This window comes from Echeneis naucrates, chromosome 11 (assembly GCF_900963305.1).
Source record: "Echeneis naucrates chromosome 11, fEcheNa1.1, whole genome shotgun sequence".
Lineage (NCBI taxonomy): Eukaryota > Metazoa > Chordata > Actinopteri > Carangiformes > Echeneidae > Echeneis > Echeneis naucrates.
In genome coordinates this window covers 15,596,850-15,621,921 of record NC_042521.1, presented here as the reverse complement: position 1 = coordinate 15,621,921, position 25,072 = coordinate 15,596,850, and the positions used below count along the sequence as shown (strand labels likewise).

At 40.9% G+C, this 25,072-nt stretch overlaps 1 protein-coding gene across 1 annotated transcript; it reads left to right on the top strand.

Annotated features, from left to right (window-relative positions):
* Positions 1-1,403: 1,403 nt before the first annotated feature.
* On the top strand, positions 1,404-23,529 carry LOC115051030 (hippocalcin-like protein 4). Its single transcript, XM_029514278.1, has 4 exons — positions 1,404-1,464; positions 21,531-21,706; positions 23,030-23,245; positions 23,332-23,529. The coding sequence occupies exons 2-4, from the start codon at positions 21,545-21,547 to the stop codon at positions 23,527-23,529; spliced, it is 576 nt and encodes a 191-aa protein (XP_029370138.1). The 5' UTR covers positions 1,404-1,464; positions 21,531-21,544.
* The last annotated feature ends 1,543 nt before the right edge of the window (positions 23,530-25,072 follow it).

Sequence of the window (25,072 nt, the reverse complement as noted above, 5' to 3'; positions counted from 1 at the left end):
GTTAGTGAAACATGGGTGTGTCCTGGGGATCGGTAGTCGGCAACCAACCACTGTCTCTGTAACCATGGCAACTGGGTCAGCCTCATGGTAGCCATGGCAGTGAAAACTGCGTGTTCTCCTGCGACAGGTAAGTGTGCATGTCTGTTTGAATCAGAGAGGATGTGGGTGTTTGTGTGTTTATTTGCTAATCAGCTACATGCACAGTACATGTACGTACACATCGGGGATCTTCTGGAATTAGACAGGTCAGGGAGTTGAAACGAAGGATTGCGCGTGTGTGTATATTTGTGTGCGTGTGTATGTCTGTGTCAAAAGTAGGGAACATATTGTCCTATAATGTGATAACATCTGTGGATACTAACACTCTGAGGAATGTCATCTTGGATGTTGTTATATTAGAATTTTGGCTGACATTAGCCAGATGTAACCCTAACCCAATCCGCTCCAGTATTCCTAAACACAATCATCAAAGTTCAATCATCCATACAGTGTTCATTAGTCATGCCCATAGACTGTCTTTAAAAATGGATGTCGACTCCAGTGCAGAAGTTTCTCAAACCTGTGTTGTATTGAAGGCTATGTGAAAATGGCTGCAGTTCTCCCTGAATGTAAATGCTCAGTAAAGTGCAGAGTTTGTGGTCTCTCTCTCTTGTTTTAAGTCTTCTTTATAACACACAAATTTTATTTTTTTTTTTAAGGAAGGTGTTTCCCAGGGTACGCAGTCTTTTTTCATTTGTTCCTATTGTACTGTTAACTGACTACTTTGCAATGCAAGAAAATAACTGTTTCTTTTTGCTATTTTTCCTATGTAGATTAGTTGGTGAGGATGCGGATGTAACTAAAATCTAATTGAGTAAGATTCTGATTTAGCATTCGGTGTGAGCAAAATAGCTGGCCAGCATCCAATGGATGTTGCAACTCCTCCACAGAAACCTCTGTCTACTATATAAAAAAGCATTATAACAACTTAAAATTAACAAATAATCTTATTGTGTTATGTGCTGTTAGTGCTGTGCTTTAATGTTGAGCCCATCAAAAACAGTAGACATAGCAAAAGGGGTCATGGCTTGAATTGAGTATAATAAGTCTGTGCACAAGCATTTAAATGTTGAGTATCCTCTGTCTTCTTTCTTCCTCCCACTCTCCTCTCTCCCTCATCATCTCAGCTCATTAGAAATTTGTCCACCTCCTTCGCCTTTCACTCTCTTTCCTCATGATCCCTGTTTCACTTCTTTTTCTCTCTGTGTAACATCACTAGAATGGAATGAAGGTGAAGAACCACGAGGTGATCGTCATGGTTGCCTTCACCCCCTGCCCTCCCCGCTTTCGCCTCACTTCATCTCCCTTCGCTCTGTTCCCTTTTTTGTCCCCTCATGATTAAGCAGTTCACTGCCCAGGGTGGTACATCCATTGCTCTGCTTAAAGACAGGGTCATTAACACCAGTGGACTCCATCTACAGAGAGGTGAGAGTCGTTAGTTGCAAGAAAAAAAAAAATCATATACTGTAATATGAATGACCAATGGAAGAAGCCGAAGCTAATATTGGATTTTTTTAAGGTCAGTGCTGATGTAATACTCTGAGTTTTAAATGAAACATTCTGAGGAGGAGATGTTGATGATGATGATTCCACAATCTATGTTGTTAATAATAAAAGCTTCCAACATACACTTCTGAATCGGAGAAATGCTCAGTTACATTTAGTAACCTTATGAACTTTACATATGTGCATTTCTTTAAGGGGGCAATCCACCAATGGCCTTAAGTTATATTTGTTTTTTGGATTTCTGACATTAAATGGCCACATGAAAACAGTCTGTATGCCTGCTGCCCTCTCTGTGGCTGAGACACTGTGCTGCTGACAGGACAGCTGGCTCTAAGAACAAACATGGCTGAGGTCCCGGTGGCCTGGGTCGTTACAGCCTGCATCGCCAGCGATCAACTTGAGCAGTGAGAAATATAGTAGTGAGCAGGAGGGAGTTGATGGATCTCAGATGTGATTCTCATGCCTGGGTCACACTTCACCTGTACAATATGTGTTGGCTACCTCTGTGAACTGCTGCAGTGTATGCACACATGTGGGGCACCGCCACTGCCAGCCATGTTGTCATATGGCTGCTCAGCTTGGGACAGATAATAACTTTCAACAATCCCCTTCCTCTGAGCCCTGACAGAACATAACCATTATTGAGAAGCCAGCACAACAACCATTTAAACTAAACCAGGCCATCACAGGGTCAATATAAAGGCAAGGCAAGGAAAGGCTAATTATTTATATAGCACATTTCATACACAAACGCAATTCAATGTGCTTTACATACATACAGAGAAAAGTAAAAAGAGTGACATGCATAAAATCACGGCCATAAATTACATAAAGATACACAAAGACAAACAACCACTCACACTCAGATCTACGGACAATTTAGAGTCACCAGTTAACCCAAACATGATGCCTTAGGATGGTGAGAGGAAACCGGAGCACCTGGAGGAAACCCACGCAGGCACGGGGAGAACATGCAAACTCCACCAAATTGAATTTGCAACCGTCTTGTTGTGAGGCAACAGTTAGAAACACTATACCGACATGCTGCCCTCAACAAAAATTATTTTCAAATACAGTAGCAGTTGTTACATGTGTCATCTGTCTTCTATGTGGAGGAAGGATCTAACTGAGCATGTGCTGTGTGTCTGAGTGTCACCAACGGTTTTTATGTCCCACTGCAGGCATAAAACAGATGGAATAAAGGTGAGAATGATTTGGCATAAACTCTTTAAAGCAGCTTTCAAAAAAGAGTTCATAGATTGACAAAGAAAGGCATCCTGTCTCCTGGTTTCTATCTGCACCGTCAAACAAAATGGCAGATGCTGACCTGCCATGGTGAGGTCATCACAAGACATTTTCCCTAATCTTATTACATTGCAACAGACAAGAGGGGGAAATTCAAGCGAAAAAGAGGGAGGGTGAAGGAGAAATAGGATGGGCCTTTAAAAGGAGAAATGACAGGAATCTCATTGTTTCTTTTTGAAAGGTCACTGGACTGACTCCATCTCAGATTGAGCAGCAGGTTTGAAACCTGAAAAGGTGACACTAAAAGTTGCACTGCAAGTTGTGAACAAAACTGAAGCTCACAACAGACACAGACACACACAGATGTACACACAGTGCTCACATTCTATTTAATCATTAGTGCTGGTAATTAGCTGCTTGGACACATTCCTGTCTTCTAGACACTCATTCATTCACTCACTCACCACCTCTCTCTCTCTCTCTCTCAGGCATGCACTTTATCACCCTTGACAGCCAGTAAGAAGAAAAAAGAAGAGAAAGAAAGGGTATGTTAAGAAGAAGAAAAGATAGATATAAATATAATAAAGATGTACCAAATGTCCCAACATTGGCAGACTGAATTGAAAAAAAAAAAAAAAAGATTGCACAGGGAAACCTATTATGTTCTTTTGTGTTGTCCAGGAACCAACTGGTCCTCCAGTCCAGCCAACACGGCAGGTTTTTCATTTCAGACTACTAAACACAACTACACTTACATTTAAATTAGCTAAAAAGCAGCTGCAGCGATTTGATCACACAGATTGCTAATTTATCTGATGATGAATTGATGTGAGCACCAATCGGAATGAGTGACAGGTACTATAATGCTTTTGCCTGTATCATGGTTCATAGTCATGTTTTGGGTTGCTTCCAAATGTGAAACAGCTTCCAATGCATTACTGGGTCTGAACTGGAAGAGAACTGGTGCTGATCTGCATGTTGGAATCAAGTCAGATCAGATTTGTGATGTTGTTCAGTGAAAAGTGAATTAAATGGTACCTTGACTGTATAGAAGGGATTTGAAAAGGGTAATCTTAAGGAAATATTACAGCCAATGAAGATGCCAGGATCCAAAACTGATCTGCTGTGTTAAAGTGAATTTTTTTTTTCTTTATGTTTTATGTTTGCGGCACCATTACAACACCACTCTGGCTATTAGTTTACTCGACAGGCAACGGTTTCGCACTTATCGTTACATTTGCAGGGAAACAGGATGTAGAGCCGAAATGAAGACATAAATACGTGTGGCTGCATTTTATAGATTTAGCCAAACAATGAACAGAGTTGGGGTTAAAAATAGTGAGGAGAAATTAGAGGACAGGAGGGGCAGAAGTGTTGGAGGAAAAATCAAACAAGGAGGATGGAGGAAAGAAGAGAAGGAGGGAACAACAGGTGGAAGGAGGCGGCCAGAGGAGTCGTCCTTTGTGGAGTGTGAAAAGGTCAATTAGACAGTTTACAGGCCACAAATGGTGCAGAATTACACACCACACACACACACACGCACAACCTCAGTTTCAGACTTCAACATGAATGGAGGTTTGAATTTCATTATCGGGCTGTCGGCCCATCAATTAGCATGAATGTGATTGTATCACCTCTTACTGTGAGACTATAGGCCTGCAATCACAACGCCGCGTTATGATACAGCCATTTCTCTCCAAGGTCTTCCATTCAGATAATAACAGTGCATTATATAAAAATATTTACCTGTTAAGTGATGATTCTGCTTATTTGGAGAATTGAACTATAGTTCTTAAATCAGTTAATGAAAACCTGCTGTGTTAATAGCATAAGTAAGTAAAAGAGGACTTTACAAAGTACAATGTTCAATAGTGTCAAAGTGAGGAGATTAACATAAGGATGGTGACACAGGACAGGAGAGATAAAAGAGAGAGGAGGGATGAGAGGATGAGGACAGGCTCGATGGGTTGTCTCCCATGGCAACCCCATGTTGCTGATGGACACACACACACACACACACACACACACACATGAATATTCATAGAAGTAAAAGGGAAAGAGACTCATACTATATTCATGCCATTTTCAATAAAGCATATTTCAATTAGAGGCCAAGAGATTCATTTTATATCAATTAATTTGCTTTCAATAATACATATTTAAATTAGAAGAAGGAAAGAGAGAGAGAGCCAGAAAGACAGATTTGAGGAGGAGATTATGCTATAATGCTTAAAAGACTGGTTGGACATATTGAAAAATAAACATATATTGCCAGCAATTAGTTGGCTATATGGAATTAACTTAGCTCAAAGAGGGGGAAACAAAGGCGAGCTGGGCTCTGTCCAAACAAGAAATGACCAGTCACTGTCTTCTCAAAACGTTTTTTTTTTTTTTTTTTTTTTTCTTGTAAAGACGTGACATACTTTTGTATGAAACAAAATGATAAACGGCTGAAAATGTGCTGACAACTGAGCTTGAGTGACGCTTGCCTTGGATGGAGCCACACTAGCTGTTCGTTCAACTCCACCAACCTTTTATACTGCTATGCAATCCTGTGGGTATGATACAATTGGTTGTTTTATCTGGTTATCTGTGTCTCTGGCTGATGGAGTGTTGGTTACCTTGGGTATAAGGACATGCACACACAGACACACACACCGTAAAAATGGTGTGTTGGAGTGATCCTGCAGAGTGATGGACGTTTACCTTGTGCTAAAGGTTATGTTGCTCCTATCATAAGTGCTGGATTGACCTTGACAAACAGTTTTTCCTATTTTCAGTCCTTTTTTAAATATCATTTCTGTACCCCTAAAGCAACTCTTTAGGGAATACTCTGAGATAGATGCACAAACCACACATTTACCTTGACTATACATTGTATGAACAATAATAAAAAATACCTTGGTGGTCTATTCTAAGAACAGATTATAAGGCATATGAATCACAACTAAATGCCTAATTAATGAAGAAGTTAATAAAAGTGTAAGTAAACATGCATCAAAGGCACAGACACAATTGATAAATACACAAATCTGGAAATGGTTGTCCACATTGCACAGTTCTCTTACACACATTATAGATGAAATCCAGGCATAAGTGAAGAAACATGGCTATACTTGAGATGTGCTTTGTCAATATTCAAGTCCAACACAGGAAGCAGTGTATAGTTTGGTGTCATGAAGGTGGCAGTGGTGGATGAGCACCAGAATTTAATGTGGAATATCAGAGCTTGGAGCCGGTCACATCGCACCAATTAATCTGATAACCAATTATGTTTCCCTAATTGCAGCCAAGTGTTTCCTTAATTTACCTCATTTGACTTATCTTTCCTCACCTCTTACCATTTTGTCGCTGCCCTGTGCAAATCCACGTAAAGAGCAACTTTCTTCTTTGTTTGTTTTGTTTTTGCTTAATCGTCAACTGTCAGTGTTCTTTGTAAATGCGCACTCTACAGTGGCCTTAAATGTCTCCTCCGGACATGTTTCAAAAGAGCAGCCGAAAAATTTAACATTGTGTTTCTGCAGAGCTATTGTTGTTGAGATTTTTGCGTTGGAGATCGGGGGTACGAACAAGGCCACAGCCATCTGTCAGGCTCACCCGGCCATGCATGCTGCAGTCACAGGTTAACATTGACCTCCAGTCTGTCCTAAACAGGGCTTTGTTGTCTGCACAGCGGTGGACTCGTAAAGCCAATTTCCTGGCAATTTGTGTTCCACATGTAAACAAAGAAGCAGAAAGTGCCATGGGCTGAAGCAGCACAGCTTTTTCCTCTTTTGGTTGCTCTGGTTTGACTTTCCTTTGTAGCTTTATCGCTCTCTCTCTCCAGCATGCGTGGCACATATATATATATATATATATATATATATACATACACAAATGTATATAGATTGACAAGTTGCTGGTCGAATCAGACGGAGGAGTGGCGGGGGTCCCGCCTCTAAACGGGGTCTTGGCCAATAGGCGCGCGGGGGCGGCGACCCCCATGCAAATGTGTTGGCAGGGGAGACGCAGCGGTTCATTCATCTTCTCCCAGAGAGAGGTGAGTTAGCGAAGGTTATTCTGCCCGGGGAGGGAGTGTAAACATTACCCTGCCAACAACGGGACAGCAGAGACCAGCCTTTGGACAAATTGCTGCAAAAGGAGCGTGCTTTTGTTCTTCCAAACACAAGGCAAGCGATGGGCATTTTATTTTATTTTGTTCATTTATTTCCTTGTTGTTGCTGTTCTCGTTATGTTAATGTGTGCACACGCTCGTAATATGCGTCCGAAATATGCTTTTAATCGCTAACTAACGAAAGCGATAAGTAATGAGGAAGGCAGTCGTGGTCATTGTTTTAGCGGGGCTTGTGTGGTGCACCTGGTGGGGATGGGGAAGAACCTTTAACCCTGTCGTTGCACCTATTTAGCCCTACAAACCAGCCTTTAAACCAGAGCAGGGTTTAAATGGCACTGAGCGGTGTCTTGCCCAAGGACACTCAGGGCTGCAGAGGCAATTGAACCTGGGACTATTGTTCCCCGATGAAAAGACTTTGCCGAGACTCTGCAGTGACGGCAGGGAACACTATCTTGCTTAAAATGTGCTGATGTGGGTTAAATTTTTGACTCTTCAAAAAAAAAAAAAATAATAATAATAATTCTTTGCACAGCCTTTGTTGGGTGGATGAAGAATCTGCTAAGATGCATGGATGCAAAAATGTAGCCAGGCAAGTCAGAGTTAGAGTGTCCTTCACTCACTTAATGGTAAATAAAGTAAGATATTGCTCACTGTTGAAACTGGATTGTCTTGCAAGTGCAGAGAATAAATAAGCATGATGCAAGTATGCCAAATAAGTCATATGTGCGCATATTTACATTAGCCTCTTTTTGCAGCAATGGGATCTGATCTCTGACCTGCCTTATGTTGTAATAAGTGTATTTTTTTTTCCTTTTTTGCCGGAACAAATATATATATATATTGCTGCTAGTAAAACAAGACAGGGCTGATGGCCGAACAAGTGATTTGGTTTGACTAGTATAATCCTGTCCTCTGTGGATGAGACCAGGACCTGCACAGTCAATAGGACCCGCTTGCACTGAGTGCTGTGTGTGCGAGCTTGTACACATTACTGATGGCCTTCATGCAGCTGTGCATCAAAGGGTCATATCAGAAGAGCTATTGCATCATAGTAAATGGTGTGTGTGTGCGTGTGTGTGTGTGTGTGTGTGTGCCCATGCATTCGTATGCCTTGCTGGATCTATAAGTGATGAAGTGTTCAGTGGTTGTGCCGTGCCACATACAGGGCAAAGTCGTTATAGTGACGTTCCATGAAGATGTGGACACAACAAATGCGAACGCACACATCCACAATGAGCACGTCCATGACAGACAGCTGGTGGTATTGACAGCTCAATTTGGCTCTGTAGCCCTTTGGCAGCCAGCCTTTAGCTGAACAGGAGCAGGTCTTTCGTGTGTGTGTGGTGGTTATCAGAGCTGAAGGGAACATGTCTTATTCTCTTTTGTTTTTGGAATTTAAAAAGTACTGCGGGCATTGATTTTACTGTTTGCTTTCGTTATGCCAACAAAATACATTTGATATGTTTTACATTGACTGCAACCCATTTTTAACTTTCTACAGTCTATGTATGGCTCTCAACGGACTGTCTCTAGTGGTGCTGAATATCCCACAAGGGAGCTATTACGGTGGCACAGTTAGGATCTCTTTCCATACCACCTTATGGACCCTCACCATCACTGTTTTCAGCTTATGAACATCTCACATACGGTCAAAATAATTTTTATATGAGATGGATTGTATCCATTCTGGGTTCCTCAGCCTGAAAGGCGATTTTTGTTGTTTTGTTTTTATTGCATTGCATTGGATGACCTGTGGATCACTTTGAATCCACTGGGTAGGCGATCTACAGTAGATAAAAGATCACGCGGCAGTCTTATTGGCCAGACAATCTGCAATCTGAATTGCTAAAGTCCACAAAGATTCATCTGGATATCACTTTCACAACGCTGTTTCCTGTCCGTTAATTGTGTCATTCAGTTCAACCAGACAATAGGCATCTACAGGTCCAACAGCCAGCCACGAGTAAGCCGGGTAGCTGTTAAACACTTAGCAAAAGGGTAAGCAACAGCTGCTACTACGCATCTAAATACGACCCCTTTAAATTACACAATCTGATGATCCATCCAACAAGTAGATCATATACTAATATCTAGATAATGATACAAGAACATTATGTTTCTGTACTCTAATGGAACGATTATTGATTTATACTTAAATCAAGGATTGCGTCTCTCATGACAGCAGACTTTAAAATTCTGATAGCGACTCCTAGTGCTTGAAACTAAAACTCTAAAGTAAATAAGCCTATACGTTAAGACTTTAAATGTATTTCACACATTATATTGTTCTGTTATTATTACTATTGTTCCCTTCTACCTTAAAATGTGTTACTGTATATTCTCTTGAAACTTTTCGAGAGTTAAAAAAAATTCTGTAACTGTATGTTGTTTCGATTTAGAGCTTCTGGAGCAGCCTGAACACTTGGAACTTGTAATGGCATTAAACATGGATATATACTAGGCTGCTGTTTTTTTACAGTAGAAAAGCTTAAATTGCACATAACAGTTGACTAATAGATCACTGGATTGGAAAACACATGATTATAACCACTTCCTCTATGCTGGAAAGACCTATTGATTGGGAGTCTGTGGAGTACAATAATATCAGTTTGGAGTTACATGTTGGACTACAATTTCCTGTTTGTGTCCAAGAATAAGTGTGTTTGTGTGCGTGTGTACTTGCATATATGTGTGTTTTTCCCTTTTCTCTTTTTTCTGACAGCAGTAGACAAATGACCAACCCACACTTCTGTGCATCCTTCTTTCTCTGCCTTTGTATAACTTACATTTTGTCGTACGCATTTTGCCAGGTGCACTATGCATCTGTCTCATCCATCGGGGGATAACTGGGTGCGTAATTGTGTGAATTTGTGTTGCTACATTTGTGTCTCTTGACTGATTGATTCATCAATTTCTGTCTCATGCTTTATTACCCAAGGAGATTTATATTGAAATAGAAAAATCTGTTCGGGTGTGAGTTAATGGGCAGCTTGATAGTGGTTGAGCAACAACAAAGGCATGTTGAGTGAAAGGCTTTGGCATAACTATCATGTACCTAATGAATGCCCATATTTATCAATGGTAGTCGCTGGCAGAGTGTTTTCCCATGGCTTGGCAGATGCAGTGTAATATACAATGAAAAGGTAATGCACACCAGAAACTGTGCACTGACGTAAAAAAAAAAAAAGAAAAAAAAAAAGATATAAAATACTGTCAGAGGGAGATGCATATGTAGAAAGCGGTGTGGTGAAATATATCAAAGTCAGTCACGTGACATATTATTTGAGAAGTGCAATAACCTCGTGGAGCCAGTGAGGCAATTTGGGTTTCAATCTGTGTTTCTTCCCACAGTTCACATAAGGTGAGCCTTGACTGTGAACGGTACATAGGGTGAATGGAGGTGTGACTATGTTGGTTTTTTTATTTCAATTGTCAGCCTGGCGAGGTGGGAGACAGGAAATCTGTCAAGGTAGAGCCTGCTTGTGGTCAAATGTATGCCGGGGTGAAATCCAGCCTTTATTATGCCATAGTGGATTTTTTGGTTTTGCCTTAAGGTCTAATCCAAGGCACATTTTTTTTTACGGTGGCAGAGAAATATAATATAACCAGTAGAATTTTGCTGCCGAACTGTGGAGAATTTTGAAAGGGATTGATTAGGACTACAGATGGGAGGTTGGTGGTGATGAAAAAGCAAGGAAGTGGAAGGAACAACTGAAAGCGGCTGTGTGATCGCAGTCTGTTCTCAAAAACATTACTGCATTACGCAGAAGGAAAGAGAAGATCAGAACAACAGAAACTGAAAGAGAAATGTAATAATAAGGCAAGAGGGAAAAATTGCATGATATTGGGGGGACAGATTTGCACCCTGAACCACAGGTAAGTAAAGTGACTGGTATTAAAACGTAATGGAGTTATTGACAGTCCACTTGGATTTGATCAAAATCCTGAGAGTTCAAAGTGTTAAGATAGATAAGGAGGTTGCTCTGTTCCTGCTCAACAGATGGCTTATTATTATTTGCTAACATACATAATTCAAAATGCTATTCCCTGTAATATTCCAATCAGAATTTGTCATTGTTACCAACTAAACAACAATGTCTTTAGTTTTTAAGAGGTCATTTGTAACGCCTTAGCAAAGAGTTACTAGATGAGTTACTAGTAGAACCATGCATTGGATTTAAATTGTTGTAAATGGTAAGAATTCCTTTTTTTACTGTCCAGTATGCGCCGATCGGTCACAACAATAAAACACTCAGCTTGTGTAGCTGTGGCCTATCTGTGCAAATTAGATTCAAGCTGCAATCGCTGAGTTACAGAAAGCACAACAACACAAAAACAAACAACAGATGTAAAGATGGAGCCAAGTGGAGATCATTGCTTCATTTTCAGGCTTTGCATTATTTGAAGGTTCCATGGGTGCCTTTTGGAATGCGTGCTCAATTTTTTCTTTCTAATCTTAGGAATCAGAATTCCAACCTCTGCATCGCACCCCCACCTTTCACTGCCTTATTACTCCCTCAGCATTTGATCGTGACCTAATCCGTCACGACCTGCAAACAGATGATTGTGCATTTGACCTGTGTAACATAAGCTGGGCCTGGTTGACCTGGTTGACCTAACCCTTTTTTCACATACTAAAAACACACACATTATTATACCCATAAATATTTTTATTGCCATGCTTTCAATTAGCCACATCATCAACCCTACTCAGACATGGTGGACACGTATGACACTGTCTGAATTACAGATGTTTATTCAACCTAAAGCGACACAGAGCAATTTTTAACACAGTGCTCTGACATGGCTGTGTTAGTTGTCCTGATTTGCTGACCTACACAAGTTCTTTGTTTCAGAACGTAACAAACGTTCATGTTAACAAAGGACAGTGATGAGAAGATACCTTTCAGTGCAGGAGCAGGGGTAAGTGCTGCAGGCATTTGTCTCGTGCCCTGTTTCCCCCTGTTCTTGTACACTACTATTGATGCGCTGCAAAATCAACACGCCACTGTGTGTGTTTTTGTGTGCTTATGAGAGTTGGGCATATTTGTTCCAGAGACTGTTTTTGTCTGCTGCTGAAACACCTGAGCCTTGCAACCATAGAGCTCGCCACCTGGGCCTATATCAATAATGGTGTGTTTTTGTTAATGGAAGCATTTGTGTGTGTGTGTACCCTTTCCTGATTTTATAGGTGCTGCTGGACTATAAGCCACATTTAAAATGCTGGGTGGGTTTGTTATGGTCTCTACAGAAACAATAGTTTATATGACAAGTTTCTTCTCTATGACAAGTGCATCAATCAGATGGGAGTCACCAATACTTGAGCGCACTTGTAACAAATGTGCCATTAAGTACAACACAGACTTGAATAAATTATGATTTGGAGATATGGGAGACAAAGGTTAGCAGGGAGACTGACTCATAAAGGCAGGCACACAGAACCGTTTTGTCCCCCCGTGTTTCTCCCCAGGCTCGACATGCTGCCTGGTCTTAAATTAGAGTTTGAACTGCACTGAGGTGAGCTGCGTTTCTATAGTGATGCATCCTTCCTGCTCCAGTCACCAGAGGGATGTATGGAGATTAAAATTATATGTAGATCACGCTGATAAAAGGCAACACCTCACCTCCAACGCATCCTTCACAACTCTCTAACTGCTTATGTATTCATAGAGGTCTTGACCTTATGTTAATAAGATTGTTTATGGAGAGCAGCACAATATAGACTTGAGGCTTTGATTTGACACTTTGTTTCGGTCCAAAAATTAATCAACTACTATGACTACTCAAAAAAAAAAAAGAAAAAAAAAAAAACAAAACAGAAAAATTAGACTTCCTCCTCCGAACAAGACAGACAGTAAGGGTTTCAGGATCTAAGGAGGGAGAGCTCACTTTTGGTAAATTGAATTGAATGAAATCGCTGGGAGCTAATAATATTGATGCTAATCAAATCTTGTGTAACAAAGCAGGTCTTTGGTTATAGCCTAATTCATACAATATGAGCCAACATCTACACAGCTACAATTTCAAATTTGTGTTTGTGTTTGTGGTTAATTGCCATTAGTCATTAAAGTTGATTATTTAGTCACCTGTGTAATGATGTCTTTTATAGTTGGAATTTAGGACCAAAGACGTCAAGCGAGATGGATGATCACAATAAGGGTGCGGCCACACCCTCAATTATACTTTTAGTCTTGGTAACATTTTTATGGGTGAGATGCATAAAAATTTGCAAATACTTTGTTAACACATTTATTTCTGTTTGCTTGTAGTAGTCATTAGAGGAGATGCAGTATTTGGCACTTCAATGCCTTCAGGCGTTATAGAAATGGGGTCAGGTGTAGGTGTAAAGCCATGTCTTGAATTAAAGAGCAGCTATACAGTAATTGTGATAAAGTGATTGTAAGTGTAACTCTCCAACAGACATCAATGACTCAATATTTACAACAGGTATTTCCTAGATATAAAAAAATAAGGAATGGAGTGCCCTAAATACTGCAAAACCCTGAGTAGCTTCTATGAAAGCCAAGTTATCGCTGCACTTGATTACAAACAGAGCATCATTATCATCAAATTGATCTAAAGTGTTTTCTGCTCACTAACATACTGAATCAGACTGCAGGTCTCTAACAGACCACCACTGCCGACTGATAGTTATCGGTGAAAGACTCCTCAAGCCCATATATTAACGAGCCAGTTGGTCAGGTCCAATTGGAAGAGAGACGCTTTTGATTGGCCAAAAACATCATCTGCGATAGACTGCCAAGTGACTGTTTGGCAGTGAGCCGGGCAACGCACTGTTCTATTTAGCTTTTGAAGGTTTGGTGAATGGACTGGACCATTCAGAGTGTAATCCATCAGTCACATGTCAATAAGCTGGCTGTCCACTTCTCATCAGATTTCTCCATTTTACCATATTTCTATTCTTTTAATTTTGCTACACACAGACATGTAAATATACACTGACACACACTTCTGAGCGTAGCTCATGGAGAGGGCTGGTATTGGACTGGGATCCTATTGATTATTCCCCTATTGCTGTGGCAGTCCATTGTACATTTCCACTCTCACAAAGGTTATTGCTATTACAAAAACAGCACACACACACACACATACTCGAACACACAAAGACACACACAGGAAATTACTACTGTATGGGAGGCCTAGCTTCCTATTTTTGCTCTCATTCCAACTCAATTACAGCTTTTGCCAGCTAATCATTTTCAGTCATGGGGACACCAACACATTTTCCCCCTGGGCTACATTCAGTTACTGCCCAAGTGCCTGAGACTCATAATAATGCCAGTGTAATCCCGCTGCTTTCTAACCTTGATCTTGTGTGTGCACTCAGAAATGAAAAAAAAATAAAAATAAAAAAGTTGTTATTGAATTTCACTCAAATTTGTTTGACACTCACTTATCAAATGTATACTTCACAAGTCATCCTACCTCTTCCTAATTTGTCTCTACCTTCTGAAACCATATGGTAACTGGAAAACATTTTCATCTCATTTTTATCAGTTGACAAAAGTGTCAATCTATTTTTTCATAGAGTCTGTTCCTATGCCTTTGTTTTTGTTAAATTTTCGGTTTTTATGGTTTTTTAGAATATGTAATGTTTCATTTCAGACTTTAACAAGTGACAAACCAATCTGAAAAAGAAATCTGAGAAGATTGGCCTTTCGATAGATTTTATCAGCCTTTGGCTCCAGAGTGGAAAAGAATATGAGGCGGATGAGGGCTCACCTCAAGAAAGCAGAGCAACATGATGCCTGTCAGAAAAATAAGCTCAGGGAGCTCTCTTCCAGGCTGGAGATCGAGCCTGTCCAAAGGCAACAGGCAGACGGCTTCATCAACGAGCTCCAGTTCCTGCAACAAAATGAAACTCAGCAGCAGCAACCTGAGCTAATACAGAGTGAAAGCTTGAGAGAATGACCTCCAGGTCAGCGAGCTCAGCAAGTGGTCAGTCAGCCATCAAGGACTCTCTTGTCCAGACTCCTTACAATGCTGGAGACAGACACTCAAGAGAAGCAGCTTCTGCCTGCATAAACTGTGTTCTCACAGCGATCTAATCCAGGGGGTGAAGAAGATCTAGTTTATTCACCAATTATCCTAAAGCAGAATTGGAGGAATTGGCCTCAAACCACCAGCACCAGGCTGAGGATGAGGTCGGTCTGAAGGATCAGGAGGAAGAGTCTCCCAGCTTTACCGTTGAAGAAACCCCAAATTCTTCTGGAGGAGAATCTGTCACTTCCTTGCTTTTTAGAGGAAGAACCATTATCCATTTACCACCATAAACTTCACAGCGTGGTAGCCCAACGTGAATCCAGCTAATACTTGAGCCAGATGCTTTTGTTTTTTTCTCATCTAGTATTTGCTCTGTTTCCCAGCATGAGTCTGGCTCATATGCAGGATGGTTCTCAGATGTTACTTTCACATCTGGAGCAACTCTGACCCACAACATCTGGAATCTGCCCAGACATGAAGAAAATGTGGTTAAGTCTGAAGTTTATGACCTGATCTGATGTGTCTTATAAAACTTCCATTCTTTCCCCAACATCATCAACATAGGGATGTAAACACGAGTAGAATGTAAGCAATCCAAATTGAATCATAGATAGTTTGGCTTTAGTTCCATTCAGTATTTCTGTGGCTGTCGTTTATGGATCCAGGAAGACCAGATTTAGCTCCCTCTTTCAATTTTTTAACTTTAACCATTATAACCATTGATAATGTTTCTGTGTTTTAACCCCTTGATGCAGATTGCTGTGAATCCACCTCAAACCTCTTCCATTCAGAATGCAGCTGGAATAGAGTATTTATTTCACCAATGCTTTCTTTGTGCATATTCAATACAATACAGACATCAATGAAATCATCTGCATACCTTAAACAGGGAAAAAAAAAGTCTAAATATTTTCACCATTGTTAGCGGTGGTTGCTAATTTGCATCATGCCTAAATTTGCATTTATTCTATTTGCTATAGTCAATCAACAACCACTGCTTAATTTTGAATCTGCTGAAACCTAAGACACCACAACGACATTTTTTTTTTTATACAGGTGTAAATAAAGTCAGCCATCAAGGGGTTAAGCGGGCACCTGCCATCGCTAACTGTTGCTCTCTGCCACAAATTCGGTTCCAATGACAAGACGCATCTCCCGGTCAGTTACTACTGACTCTGCCACACAAACCTGCAGCCTGTTGGTAGCCTGTCCACTCAGCTAGATTACTGGATGACTGGTAAAAGAGGCACATTTCATGCGGCGACACACAGAAACTAAGTCTCCCACACATTCATTTTATTTTATTTGATTTTTGTGTGTGTGTGTCTCCCACACATTTAAAGTTCAGTTTAGACTTTGTGTTCATGATCAGTCTGACAACCTGAATGAAGATGCGCTGAGGCCCTTTCAAACTCAATAAAATACACGTCTTTCTAAATTGAAAGCCTGGTGAGACAGTTTTCTCCAAGCTCTCTTCATCCGCCTGCCACCTCCCATCTTTCGCTGTCATTCCATCTTTCACTCTCCCCCTCTCTCCCTGTTTGTCCTCTCCTTCAGAGGTGTGAATCCAGAGTGAGTCACCCCCCTCCCTCGTAGGTTTTTCTTACACGCTGTCTCTTCGTCTTTTCCCCACTTTACTAATTTCAGTGTCACCTTAAGATTGTCCGCATGTACTGTATGAGAACACACGCAGAGTCGGCGACAGACTGTGTCTGATGGGAATATATTATCTTCACTGTCACCGTTTGAAGCAGGCATGTTTGTGTGTTCGTATGCAATTGTGTGCTTAGGCCTCTGTTGTTTGTTGACGTGGACGGATTTTCAAAGACGTCATTGGGCACAACAGCGGCATGTTGCCAGGCCAATTGATCCCTTTGGCGGGATGTGCAGAGCAGACATTGAGAGCTGCATATTGGAGGGAAATTGCAGCATTCAGGGAATAAAGCTATTCGCGTGAGCTCCACAGGGAGCGACTTTGAATGCACGGTCATTAGAAAGCATCAATGCATATCTCCTGGGATTTGGTCCTTTGACAGGGTGTTTATGGTTTATCATGCCGATGCTAAATTTATCATTTTTGAATTAAACCTCGGAATAGCTGTGGCTTTATACTTTCTCCACCATCCAAACCACACAATGACACCATCAGCAATACTGAGGCATGATTTTCTGTTGGTGAAGTATGTGGTGTGCTTTTCTTTACCTGTTCAGCCATGATGGGTGTTACTGCTGATGTTAGCCTCCCTGTTTTTTTCATTTTGATGCACCACAGAAGTTTGATATAATTCTGACTCTTATCCCATTTGTGCCTATTATTGTTTGGGACACAGGATTACCTTGTTTTATTTTGCATTTTGACCAGTCAGTACAGAGTTAAATACCAAAGAGTGACTGTTCGGAGCCGCAGTAGTTTACAATCACAATTAAACAAATACGGCAAGTTAAAGCTGCATTCATTGATTATTTTCCAACTTTGGGGCAGTGGAACAATCTATAAACACAGCACTGACATGTCATCTTTTAACGATGCCATGTCGAACGTGTCAGCTATTTAGCCTATTTAGCCTCCAGCAGATATCCAACAGAGAATATTGTCCAATATTCACTCGCCTCTTAGCACTGTTTTGGTTTCCACAAGTTTCCGAAAAAAGAAATGCCTGGAATACATGCTGTGAGTTATGTGCCAAAAAAACAAACAAACAAACAACAATAAATAAATTCAAAAGCTTTTCTAACTTTCAGCTATTTTCATTCATTTATCAAAAACACAGCTACCTTAGCTACCTAAATAAAACTATGGATTCATAACAAGTCTCTTAGGTTTGACATTATCATTCCATCCTTTCTTCTGTAAAAAAATTCAGAGGTGCAAGCAAAAAGTAGCTTTTTTTCTGTTGTCTTACAGTAACCCCCACACCTGTGTCCATCTCATCCAAGCCTGTCACGACTTGTTTCTATTCAGAGCTGTTTTTGCCAGATCAGGAACAGAAAGGTTGGCATTCAACCTGTTTTGCAACACATATCCGGAAACAGCCATGACTGAATACAGCAGCAGCAGATATTTTTAAATCACAGATAAAAGTATTTATGTATGCAGAGGTTCAGAGGTCTGGAATTGGACTGTGTGAACAGGAACATCAGAAGACTATATTTTATGCATTGACACGTCCTGCTTGTTCCTTGTTTCGCCGAACACAACAAGCACACTTAACACACACAGTATGTGCATACCTTACATGCATGCGCCATAAGCATCGCCCTATACTAGGCAGGAGAAAATAACACCTGTAAACCTGAATCTATTGCATCTGTTCCACAGAGATTGCATTTACTGGCAAAGAAAAAGAAAGTTTTGGGGTCAAGTCCAGACAGCCTCCACCATCTGAATACTCCCCCACAACACATTCCTGCCTTAGCACGATGATTGGCAGAGACCTGAGCATATCACTGGAAGACAACATCCAACCTGGGAACCTCTGAGGTCTCCTGTCTTGTGGAGATGAGCGGTGTTTATTTTGATTCTTTCAGATGCAAAGTTTTCTCGCCTGGCTTGTCGCGCCTCTCACTTTCTTCAGCAGGAAACTCTATTATCTGCTACATTTGGTTCCATAATAGAAGGATAAAATCTCATCTGCCACAGTCAGAGGCAAGAGACAATGTTCCAACAACTATGGAGATTGTGTGTATGTGTGTGTGTGTGTGTGTGTGTGTGTGTGTGCCCAGGAGGGTACAAACCAAAATAAACTCACTGCTTGGGCACCTGTTGGTGGGCTAGTGATATGTTTTCTTTGTTGATGCAGTCAGTAATTTTAAGAGCTACTTGAGTGAACACTATTAATTATTTGGAGGCAGTTTAATTCTTTAATTCTACACATCTGCAGCTAGAGACAGAGTACTGACTAGTTCCTCTGTTTAGTGCTTTTACCTTCTCCTCCGCCGGGGGGGGGGGGGGCTACAGGTGTTGGTGCCAAGACAAAAACACCTGATGTCATCCTGCTCTACGCTGCCCTCAGCATCTGTCTGCATCCATCCTCCAGCAGTTAACCTTGTGAAACTGTGTGATTGTGTGTGTGCTTGAAAGTGAAGCACTTGCTTGAAAAATGCACTTGTAACAACTGAACACAGGGATATGACTCAAATACCCAGAGCCAGAGAGACTCTGTAGATCAGTGAAAGGCAAGTCTTTGCTCAGGCAAAAAAAGGCATGTTTTGTTTTTGTTTGTTTTTTTTTTTTTTTTTTTTTTTTTTTACGTGGAAAGAAGTCCAACTGGACAACAGTATAAAATCAGCAGGTGATGAATAAAAGCTATGACAGAAGACAGAATCTAGAAATATACATGTAGATTGAAAGGCTGCACGATAGGACAAGACGGCATGGAGGGAAGGAAACACTGTTGGGCAGGTGAGACGATGAGACACAGGTGCATCAAATCAGGGTCATGGTCATGGCACAGCAGAGCAGGAACTCAAGGTGGAAATAAACAGCAAACAGGAAACACAATAATGAAGTGATGGAAGACATCAAAAAGCTCTTGATGAGATGTGACAGCATTAGTTGAACCTCTGAACTGCTGCAAAGCAGTTGTGAGATGCAACTCAAAGGAGTCGTTGTCCTGAACTCAAAACTCACAAGTTGCCTCTGCTTTGATTCACATGTTGGGTTTTATTATAAGCCAGCTAAAAATCGAGGCTGTTTTCATCCGGCTGCGGGGAGCAGTCAATGTAGTTTGAAATACACAGTTGTAACAGGATTTCAGTGAACAGCTGAGTCCTTTCCTTCTCATCAAAAAGCTGGGAATGGAAAAACTGAAATTTTCTTGCATTTCAGTTTTACCCACATCACAGACGACCTTTTCAAAAGAACTTAATAAGTTGATGGCTTCTCGCTTATTGATATCTGCTCTTCCTCTAAGCTCCTGGCTGCTGTGGTCCCCTTGTCACGGCAAGTCCAAAGTATTTTTTGCCATTTGCGGTGACCTAGGGTTTTGTCACCTCTTTCTCCATGACTCATTCGCCATAAAGCCTGACAAGGATGATATTTCAGCCTCTAAACCGTCCGCACACTCTCCTTGCATTTTAGAGTTAGGATTTGTGGCTGCTCGTTTCCTGGTGTCAAAGTGCAAACGATGTCAGACAGGCCTATGAGTCAGTGATGGCGTCACGAAGTCGCTGCAGCGGTCTTAAGCCATGTGAATATATGAGTGGTTGGAGCTGAGGGGATTAATATGCCACCGACAAAATGCCAGAAATGTAGCCGAGGCCTTATAAGGTGATTATGGAGACAAAATTATAAGAGTCAATATGGAAATGAAAAGACCTTTTGTGCAATGAATGATTTGTCTATTGTCTGATCATTTCTAAAAGCAACCGACGATTCCACCTCTTGAACAGAGATTCACTTGTGCTTTACATTTTAATAGTTGAGAACCAGCTACCACATTTTGAATTTTTCATACCACTCCAGAAATTTCAGCGTATTAGCAGGTTTTTTGAATGCAGGTTAACACCGGTTGAGGTCTTCTGAGAGGACAGATGTGCAACTGCAAGGACGGGAAAACGAAATGTCATCACATTTGGTTACAGAGCACACGCTTAGAGTCAGGGGAGAATCAGTGATCTGCAAGCTGACTACCAAAGTCAGTCACATCTCATCCTTGTGTTGGACCTCTTGTCAGTGTAGGCACCTCCATGTTAGATGTTTCACTAAGTGACTATGCGTTTTTGAAACCTATTTTGTGGTTGCAGCTCATTATTTCATCCCGGAGTTTGTGGGTAAATGGGGTGTTTGTGATCTGAAAGACGTCACAGCTTGGAAGAGGATTGTAAGATCGTGACTGATGTTGACTTTACACAGCATTACTGCTCAGGACTCTGAATCTCAGGTGGAGCCTTATCCCTTACCAAATTTAATCTTGGATCTTTTTTGGATTGTATTTTGAGCAGGACTAAAGGAACATTACTTTTTGTTTTGTTTTTTTTTTTTTTTGCTTCAGCAGAACTAATAGATATTATCTTACTCTCCGGTACTCTGGCTTCCTCCCACCATACAAAGACATCATGTTTGGGTTAACTGGTGACTCTAAACTGTCTGTAGGTCCAAGTGTAAGTGGTTGTTGGTCTCTGTCTGTCTCTGTGTGTTGGCCCTGTGATGGACTGGTGACCTGTCCAGGATGTACCCCACCCTCACCCAGTGTGAGCTGGGATTGGGGAATAAATGAATGAACTTCTGTCTTTCAAGGAGCAGCTAAACAAACAAATAAGAAGTGTTAATAAACAATAGGTAAATAGGTAAATGCCAAGCCATATTTTCACATGTTAAAACTAACTAATGAGTAAGTTGTGATCCATGATCAAAACAAAGGTCTCGACAGTAGGGGATTAAAAAAGCAATATATAAATATATCCAATACAGTACAGCACACTGCCACATAAAGACAAGCATCCTTCCTCTGCTGGTGTAACCATGCTGGTAGTTCCTTGTTTGTATCCACTGGAGACCTGTGTGCCTCTACAACCACACAGGGGCCTCACAGCTGTTCCTGTTGTTTTGTTGTTTGTCTAGCACCTCCTCACCTGTGATCACCTCTCTCTCTCTCTCTCTCTCACAACCGCCCCTTCTCAGGTAGGCGAAGCATCATGGGTAAGCACAACAGCAAGCTGGCTCCGGAAGTCCTGGATGATCTGACCAAGAACACTGAATTCAACGAGGCTGAGCTCAAGCAGTGGTACAAAGGTTTCCTCAAAGACTGTCCGTCTGGCATCCTCAATCTGGAGGAGTTTCAGCAGCTCTATGTAAAGGTGAGGGTGATGGGCGGGGGTCACAAAGCAGAAGATGTCAAATCATGAGAAACATTTGTTTTTTTCTATAGTTACATAAAATGAAAATTATTTCAGTGACTCACACCTTTGTTGAGTTGTTGTATAGAAAGTTTATGATGCCGTGGCTACTGTGACTAATTGCCCTGTGTTTGGGGCATCAAGAGGAGGAAGAGCCTGTGATGTCTGTGTCGCTTTCTCAGATATTTTGGAGCATTTGAAGTGGCACTGCGTCACGGAGGCTTACTGATTCCTCTTGTGGATGCACAAAGGTTAAGCATATTTTTAAATGAGTTTTGGATATACTCGGGCTCTTTGCTCCCATTCAGTTCTAAAGGTCCCAGTAAACAACTGTTGCTTGAATTTGCGTCTTTGTTCTAAATACGTTTTTATAATAATTCATTTTAATGCAAAACTGGAAAACTAAAATCAGCATGACATTAATTTCCTGCCAGTTAGCCTTCAAATACCAATATGTTTTAAGGAGGAATTTAAAAGAGCACACAGACTGAATGAATTCACAGGATCCTCCTTAGCAAATAGAAAAGTGGGGGTGGTTTTGGGTGTTGGGGTGGGATGTGATTGCTTCTGTTCATAACGAAACATATAATCTGAGAGTAATTTCACTGTGAAAACATTAAGTCCTCAAATCATTCTTCTCTTCAAACTTTTCAAATTGAATCAAACAGAATTACAAAAACTGACAATTTTAAAAATGTCTCCCACACCTCCATCTCATGGGGTAACTAACAATGTTTCAGGCTTGAGAAATAAAGTTTATTTTGCTGATTAAAATCTATTTAAATTGTTGTATTCAAATGATCTTTTCTGAATAGAATACTAGTGTTCTCAGTGTGTGGTTAAGACAATCACTGTGGTTACACCTGCAAAACACTTGCAGCATGAAATATACCTCAACAGGCACATAACACAAAGCCATTATATGATCTTTGTATGTAAACATGTGGTCAAGGGATGCACTCACTCTTTTCTTAGGAATGTGATTGTGTTCTAAATGTATGTTTATATTTCTTCAATCCATGAAAGTATATGAGATACACGTAGAATTGGAAGAAACAGTTTTTGCCTTTAAAAATAATTTTTTTGGCCAAATATAGCACAGGATTTTGCAGGAATTTCTCATGCCCGGTTCAGTCATTGTGATAAAACATTTAAGGAACAACTATAAGTATCATCTTACAATGAATTAATCTCACATTGTGAATATATAAACATGAACAGCAGTTCCCCCAAGATCGAAATGGACTCATCCTTTAATGTTGCTTTGTTTTTGCCACTCTACAGTTTTTCCCATACGGTGATGCCTCCAAGTTTGCCCAGCATGCATTTCGGACATTTGACAAGAATGGTGATGGGACCATTGACTTCAGGGAGTTCATCTGTGCCCTGTCCATCACCTCTAGGGGCAGCTTTGAGCAGAAACTCAACTGGGCCTTCAACATGTACGATCTGGATGGGGATGGAAAGATCACACGCATGGAGATGCTTGAGATCATTGAGGTTTGTTAGTAAGGGCGAAATCCTCTCTTTTAGTTTAGCAGTTTAGGGAAGAAATGTAATCATTTTCTTTCCCTCCTCCAATGCAGGCCATTTACAAGATGGTGGGCACGGTGATCATGATGCGTATGAATGAGGACGGGCTGACCCCTCAGCAGCGTGTGGACAAAATCTTCTCCAAGATGGACAAGGACCACAATGATGAGATTACCCTGGAAGAGTTCAAAGAGGCTGCCAAGTCTGACCCATCCATCGTCCTACTGCTGCAGTGTGACATGCAAAAGTAGAGATTGGTGGGTGGATATACAGAGGGAGGAAGCGGGTGGGGGGGGGGGGGGTGAGGGAAGAGTCAAATTGAAATAAGAGGCAGGAGATGTAATGGGTGGTTGCAGCAGAGGGAGGCAGAGAGACCTCGGGAATCTTTTTTATTTTGAGGTAGTGATGACTTGAAATAAGCCTTGCTCGGAACACAGTGGACTCTGATTGATGCCATTCTTTCTCCAGTGCTGCGGCACTTCTGTTTCAGTCTCGATGGGTGACTTTCGTGATTCACTGATCTGTGACAAGCAGAAGTCCTGAGAGCTGGGAGATGACCATCCTAGCTTAGCTTAGCATTAGAACTGAAATCACTTGAGATGGCACTTCCAGATCTCATTAACAAACATGTTTTATCTACTTCGTTCAATTTAACACACCTCATGTACAGTTTTAAAGTGGGAAAAATGACACTGATGCTTGTTGCCTGGCAACATCGCAGTGATGATGATGATGATGGTGAAAATTTAACAAAATTGCCTTTCACACAACCACTGGTAAGTTAATAGTCTCATGACTCATATTTACCATGCAGATGTGGTGATATTATGGTTTTACAAACCAAATAAATCTATTTCCAAAATCTACTCAACTATTTCCCCCATATGCCTTCTTGGCTGTCAGTATAAATTCTGGCAGTTTTTGAAACCCACCCAGTTTTTCGATTGCTGTGCACTATGGGATTGCTCGAAAAAAGGAATGGCATCATACCAACTGAGAGCCCGCTGTTTGGTCCATATGGTTCATGCAGACAGGAGAGAAGCAAATGTTATGCTGCTAGAAAGAGAAGCATATAAGTGAATTAGATTAGCCACATGTTCCCGTGAATGTATGTGAGTATGAATGTGACATGTTACAAGCGAAAGACTCTTACTTTCTAAATGAAACTGCCCCATCTGCCGGTATGTGTGTCTGCAGTTGCATTCCTTAGTTCCTCCAGGGAATAATGGAAAGGCACCTTAAGAGAGTATCTCAGACAGATTACAGCACAGTGTCCGGTTCTTTGCACTCTAAGTATAAGACAGCCAGGTGATGAATGTCTCAGACTGCGCCCTCTCACAGCACGGTGATGCATACTGATGAGCTAATCAGTGATTTAGTCACAGGTAAGGCTTTTCCACTCATATTAGAAAAATCAATAGCTTAGGTTCACGCAGTTAGGTTTGAGTGAAGCTGTAACATCTGCATAATAACAACTGGAACTCTGGCACCCTGCTTGGCTCATTATTTTGGGTAGCATTCGGCATTCCAGGTACAGTGCCACTGGCCTGACTCACATACAATATATGACAAGTTGAATTTCATTTTAACGATAAGAAAAAATGAGGAAGAAGCTCAACAGGAGATTATTACATCATTCCACAGCTTGTCATAACTAAAGCCCCAGTGTTTAGAAAAAAACCACAAATTTTCAAACTCTGCAAATAAATTCAAACAACTTGATTTCAGATTTAAAGAATCTTTTTATCGCAAGTATAGTATTTATAATAAAGGCTAAATAATCGTAAATCAGTG

Excerpts from the sequence above, each read along its gene's own strand:
- LOC115051030 (XM_029514278.1), top strand. The coding sequence starts at position 21,545 with ATGGGTAAGCACAACAGCAAGCTGGCTCCGGAAGTCCTGGATGATCTG. Across the intron at positions 21,707-23,029 it reads TTCAGCAGCTCTATGTAAAG|TTTTTCCCATACGGTGATGC; the intron begins GTGAGGGTGATG and ends GCCACTCTACAG. Across the intron at positions 23,246-23,331 it reads AGATGCTTGAGATCATTGAG|GCCATTTACAAGATGGTGGG; the intron begins GTTTGTTAGTAA and ends CCTCCAATGCAG.